Genomic DNA, 6,228 nt, shown 5'->3' with positions numbered 1-6,228 from the left:
TACTGGAGTCTCACTTATCACCATATATTCCTCAATGGTTGTTTCTGGTGTCCTTGCTTCAGACTCCTTATAAGAAGAATGATATAAGAAGGTTATATAACATGGCTGGGAAATCATCCTACAGACAAAGATAGCCTAAATTTCTGAGAAGTGATCAATTACATCAAAATTATCATCAATGATATCAATTACATCTAGACACCCATGACTAATTTTCAACAATACTGCTACCATCAGGGACTGGGACCCCAAGCAACTAAATAGTCCAGACTTTCCTCACCTCCTCTATAGCAGAATTTTGGTTAAGCAGTCTTTAAGGTCCTATGTGATCTCTTTCTTGAGACACTACTCCTATGGTCAGGAAGGATGTGAGAATTTACTGAAGACACAAGTAAAGGAGAAACCAGAAGAAAACCTTTTTCTGAGGTATGTCTCTGCATGGAACTTTGCTTGTCTGAGCTCAAGATTTCTCTCTCTCTCTGTGTTCTACACTCAGAACTCAGGTATCTGCTTCACAACTGGCAGTTCCCTCTTTCTGGAATGAAGGATAAAAGTCAGAAAACTGAAGATCCTTAGGGAAAAGAAATTGCCTAGAAGTGGGATGGAAATGGAGGGGAAGGTGAAGTCAGCCTATCCAGGACAAACCTCTTATTCCTGGATTTTTGAAGAAAAGGGGACTAGGTGAACTAGTTGCCGGGACAACCAGCTGTTGGGGCAAGGAAATGGGAGACCTGTGGTTGCTCCTGCTCCTGCCCCTGTCCCTGGCAACCTTCCATGGGGTCAAAGGCTGCTTGGAATGTGACCCCAAATTCACAGAAGATATTAGGTCCTTGCTGGCAAAGATGGTACCCTCAGAAGTCCCCGGCCAAGTTCATCTGCTTGAACGGCAGATTAAGGAGATGACCCATTTAAGCTTCAAGGTCTCCCGCAGGGACAAGATGCTTCGGGTGTTGGGTAAGGGAAGTTTGAGTCCCTGAGAGTTTTGTGGGTTAAAGGGAGAAGGGGAGGCAGGGAAGAGTGCACTTGGGTCCACATAATTTCCTCCATAGATGTAATTATTCCCCTACATGTACCTTTTACTCCTTTCTAGCTGTTCATAAGGTTATCAAGTTGAGAATATGGCTGAAGAATGAGCTTTATAAACTGGGCAATGAAACATGGAAAGGTGAGATACTGTTTCAGTGATAAAAGACTGTATTGCCCAAGCAAGTATAAGGAAAGTTCCCTTGGAAAAACAAGGCAAAACAATTAGGATTAAATTCTGAAGGGAAAGGCTACCCCCTAGTTTCTGATGTCCATTCCACCCCCTCTTAGGTGCCTTTATCCTTCAAGGCAAGCTTCTCGATGTCCGCCAAAACCTGGAATCCAAACTGAAAGAGATATTAAAGAACTTCTCTGAAGTTGGTAATAAAAGATGTCTATCTAACAACACTGAAATTATGTGAAAGGAATAGGAAATGAGGGTGAGAGGAGGAAGGTGGTTTCATATTACAGTTATTTAGAATGGATGGAGGGGTGGCTGGCACGTCATGGCTAACCAAATGAAGACTATTGGGTACAAATATGGCAAACTCTAAGTCGATTATAGGCTCATTAGAACTTTCTGATTCTCTTTTAGCTTGTTCTGAAGATTGCGGTGAGTACAGTACCAGGGACACCTTAAGAATTCCCTCCATATTTTCCCATCTCATTTGCTCTATATGGCCATATCTCTCCCACCTGTCACACTGAGAACCCAGTTCCTAGAGTTGGGATTATGGGGGTGGGAATGTCAATCAGGCCTGACAACAAAATGTATCTCATGAAATCTCAAACACAAAGAGTTTAGAGGTGCTTAGAGGCCTTCTAAAGTATAGCTTATAGCGCATAGGACCAATATACACTGAGGCATCATTTTTCCCACTTCTTCCCCAGAGAACTGACTTAAGTTACAGAAGGTTTTGACCCATCAAGAAATTTGATTGCTAGGGGAAGAAGAAATTCACAGCAATGTAACATTAAGAGTCCTGGAAATGCCTGAGATCTAATCCATACTTGATGTCTGAGATAAGAAAACTCCATGCCATGGCCCCCTTCCATTATTTTTCTTCTCTTTATCAGTCGTGACTGAAGGTCCTATCCTGGATTGTTGGACCTGTCTTCGCATCACCTCCCGATGCTTCAGAGGAGAGTACTGCGGAGGTAACAAAGATTGTAGTATGGCATTTGGAGGGGCCAGGGATCAAGGTACTGAGTTGTCCATTCATTTATTCTACAAATATTTGGTGAGCACCTTTTATGCAGATAATGCTAATGTCACAAATCAGAGTTAAATTATTGGGCAAAATTTGTACCAGGATGAATTAATGGGCACTGGATCAACCGAAGGGCTGAGAAATGGAAAGACCAGACTAAAGGTGGAGAAATTAGGCTAGGGGCAGTAGGGCAAACATTTTGTAGAGCCTAAGGATCTAAGAGTAATAAAGATCAGAATAACTAGTAAACAGTGATGGAAGTGGTGAACAGAGCAAATTATCTGATGTTAAAGAGAGTCATCTATTATGGATCAAGTTCTCAAGTTAGTATTTTTCCTCTCCCAAACTCATTTTCTATTTTCCTCTTTCTCCCTCCAGAAGAGGATTCAAAGAAGGCTGAGAGTCGAGAGATTGCACTATTTCTGATATTGCTAACAGAAGTTGTGATATTGGGAAGTGCTTTGTTACTGTGAGTTTTCCTCCCTCCACACACACACTGGGTCAAGCATTCCTTCGTCAAGGAGACTACCCAACCTCCCCCCCGCCCCTCCAATGGCAATAAGGGGAAAAAAGTCATTTCAAAGTTTGGGATACAATACTGACAGGAATGAAATGGTCAGAAGTTTATGGGATAAAAGTTGAACCACAGGAAATGGAGGAGGTACAATTAAGTAAGAGGACAACTACTGGAGCAGTATCCAGAAAAAGAAGGGAAAGAAAACATGATTATGTAATTGTCTTTAAGAGTTGGCCTACTAATACTGAAGTCGGGATTATGTTTCTCTACTCTAGATTCCATATTTGTGTGTCTCATCGGAGGAAAATGAAGGCAATACGGAGTTCATTAAAGAAATATTTGGAGAAGAAACTTGAAGAATTAATGAGGATGACAGATGAGAAGGATGATTTTGGAATCAGATAATAAATACATGGACACAGACAGGAGGTCTTTCACAATTCTCTTAAGTGTTGACCCAGAATGGAAAACTCAGAATTAAGCTGTTTTGTGGTCATAAAGTCGTAGTATTTTAAAACTGAAATAGAGTTTCTCTAATAAAGATCCTTATGCTATCCTGGGGCAATGGAAGCAATGAAAGGGCAAACGATATACCCGAAGTTGTACAGAATGGAATGCTGGTATGTTGCAATGTACATAAAGATAATACACTGCATGATAATAAAAAATGCATGGTTGGTAACTCTCATCAATGGCTGTAATTAGAATATTTCAATTTCTAAGGCTGCTTATTTCTTTTTATTTTGTTACTGTTTCCATATTTATATATGGTTCAATGTAGACAATTTCTTTGATAATACATAACACTTAATCTTCATCATGATATCTCACACACACATCCAAAATATTCATTCTGAGTAGTTCAGAATTGTCCCATTTTCCTCTAAATCTATGTTCCATGACTGAATTGGATATTAATTTCTATTTCTTTGAGTTGTTTCTGTTGAATTCTTCTTATATGGATGGCAGCCTATGAAGTCCTTTATATCTATAGCTAACTGAATTCTCACAATAATTTTAATAGTTGGATAAACTGGATACTTTTAATACAAGTACAAATTACCAGTATTGACATAGGAAGAAAAAATAGCCCACAATTGCCAATATTCTTTAAAGAAATTTAAATGGTATGAGCACATGCTTAAGGAAAAGCCTAGAATGAAATACAACATGTTGATTTTGATATCAACCTGGAATGTGAAACTGTGATCTCTTCCCAGATTAAGTGTCTGGTACTTGGTTGTATCCTTTACTAAAGTAGGAAATACAGGAGAACAAGTAAGTTTGATGGAAAAGGCCCAATTTCAGTTTTGAAAATGCTAAGTATTGATTTTGTTGCACTATCAAAAACAGATACTCACTGTTTGGCTTTACATTTAAGAATATAGCAAGAAGATCAAAGCTAATGAAATGTATTTCAAAGCACTTGAACAAAGCAAGTTGTGACCCTGAAAATATAACTGAGATCATCCAGGTAGGAGGTAGAGAATAAGTGATGAAGACCAAGTAGAGAGTACTACAAATTCCCTCACAATGGTAAAATTAACTGTTCTATATAGTCTTACTCCTTTGAGAGACTTTGAGATGTTGACCTTGTGTTGAATTCCCATCAGTTTTAGGACTATTTTTTTCGAGTGTATGATCCCTCCACCTGAAGAATTTACTGTAATTACTTTACAATATAAATCCAGAGCCTGGTCTTTATCATTTCCAGAATCGCCAGTATGAGGAGGGGCTGGTTGTGTTATTTTTTTATGTGTTTGTAATACAATAAAATGAAGATGATCTAATTAAACTATGGGTTCATCTACTAGGAAAGGTCTTGTAGTACTTCTGTTTTCAAATGTAAACATGATACAAAATTAATTGCTTACAATCCTAATTTAAGCTTGAGCTAACAGTTAACATTTGTAAAAAAGATATGTAAAACCGTTTTCCAACAAGCACTCAACCAAAAATTCATTTATAGCAATAGTGAAACAACACAAATCATTTTATTACTGGAACAATCATATTTTAAGAGCTAAAATATACTCCAATGTCCTGATGTCAACACTGCATAAAGTTTAGCTCTAATATTTCTGTAGGATATATAAATCATTAGAATAACATATTTCTCTGATAAGTCTGAGACTCTGGCACAAATAGTGTAATTTTTTGCAACCCTATCATTCTTGGGGCTATTTTATTAAGAATCAGTATTTTCCAAGTTTTTTTTTTGTCTTTTTTCAGGGGGAAAAAAAAAAAGGGACAGAGGTGAGGTTTCACTTGGCTTTTACTAAATGAAAATTTAATAATTCATTTTATGTGGAGATAACATTAAAAGGTACCAGGCAATCCAGTTAAGGTACTCAAAACATGTTATTAGAATACAAAAAATAAAAGCTAAATAACGGGATAAAACAATAGCTGGGTAGATACTGGAAACTTCTTAATTTCCAATTATTAATAGTCTTTCCAACCTTACTGCTTCGCATTCTGTCTCAAAGGGAGGTTGTACCTTCTACCATCTCAGGCAAATGCATTCTTTTGTGATTTATATTTCACAAAATGATTTATATTTATATTTCCTGAGCTGCAGCTTCTTCTAGAATATTCCTTATTTATCTCCAATCACCTATCTCCCTCTGCTTCAATACTAGATCTTTTCTCTCAGTGTCTATTAATATAAATTAAGGCCTCTTTTCTTTATCCTTTAGCCATTTCTGCCTACCAAATTTCTGCCATGCCAAATTTCTTAAAAGAACATTCTATATCTTTTTATTTCTTCATTTCTAATCTTTCCTCAAATCACCGCATTCTGCTCCTCACCACCATATGGAAATTGTTCTAAGGTCATCAGTGATCTCTTAATTGTTATATTCAAAGAGTTCTCTTTATTCCTCAAGTTACTTGTCAGTTCTAAGACTTGTCAGAGTGCTAATGGTTTCTTTCTTAAAGCACACCTCTTACATGAGGCAGGTTTTGTTCTTATGTTTGTTCCTATTTTCAAGGTTTTGATCTTATTTTTTAAACCATGTTTTAGTTACTTTGGGGAGGGTCTTCTTCCTCCTTTGCCTACTTATTTAGATACTGAACACCAGAGAATCTACTTCAAATCTTTTCTTTCTTATACTTGATGGTATCTCATACAGTCAAGTGATTTCAACTATCATCTAATAATTACATCTCCAAATTCTTAGGCTTTTATTTGCACCCCCTTCCCAAGGCCTCAACCTCTGCTTCTGAATACATACTGGATATATCCATCTAGACATAAAATAACAGCTTTAAACTCATCATGCCTAAAACTGAAGAAAATACGTGTTGAATGCAGACTATGGACAAGGCAATTCACTAAGCATTTTCACGATTATCTTCCCATAAATCTCACAAAATTATTTTCAGCCATTTTTGTATAGACATAGAAAACTGAGGCTAGGTGAGTTTAAGTCACTTCTTCCAAGTGGTTACTTGGTAAGTGGTAGAGCCAGGATT

At 37.3% G+C, this 6,228-nt stretch overlaps 1 protein-coding gene across 2 annotated transcripts; it reads left to right on the top strand.

Annotated features, from left to right (window-relative positions):
• The first annotated feature begins 515 nt into the window (after nucleotides 1-515).
• IZUMO3 (IZUMO family member 3) lies at nucleotides 516-3,156 on the top strand. 2 transcript variants are annotated; one of them, XM_044920691.1, is made up of 7 exons: nucleotides 516-954; nucleotides 1,091-1,165; nucleotides 1,315-1,404; nucleotides 1,619-1,636; nucleotides 2,101-2,181; nucleotides 2,613-2,703; nucleotides 3,027-3,156. In XM_044920691.1, the coding sequence occupies exons 1-7, from the start codon at nucleotides 723-725 to the stop codon at nucleotides 3,154-3,156; spliced, it is 717 nt and encodes a 238-aa protein (XP_044776626.1). In that variant the 5' UTR covers nucleotides 516-722. The 2 variants fall into 2 exon arrangements, with proteins under 2 accessions (XP_044776626.1, XP_021536702.1); XM_021681027.1 differs by lacking the exon at nucleotides 1,619-1,636.
• The last annotated feature ends 3,072 nt before the right edge of the window (nucleotides 3,157-6,228 follow it).

Source organism: Neomonachus schauinslandi, chromosome 13, assembly GCF_002201575.2.
Source record: "Neomonachus schauinslandi chromosome 13, ASM220157v2, whole genome shotgun sequence".
Lineage (NCBI taxonomy): Eukaryota > Metazoa > Chordata > Mammalia > Carnivora > Phocidae > Neomonachus > Neomonachus schauinslandi.
This window is presented reverse-complemented; position numbering and strand designations above follow the sequence as displayed.

Bases quoted from the DNA above. Each gene is read 5' to 3' on its own strand.
- IZUMO3 (XM_044920691.1), top strand. From the start codon at position 723: ATGGGAGACCTGTGGTTGCTCCTGCTCCTGCCCCTGTCCCTGGCAACC. The intron at 1,166-1,314 runs GTGAGATACTGT...ACCCCCTCTTAG, and splicing joins GGGCAATGAAACATGGAAAG to GTGCCTTTATCCTTCAAGGC. The intron at 2,704-3,026 runs GTGAGTTTTCCT...TCTCTACTCTAG, and splicing joins TTGGGAAGTGCTTTGTTACT to ATTCCATATTTGTGTGTCTC.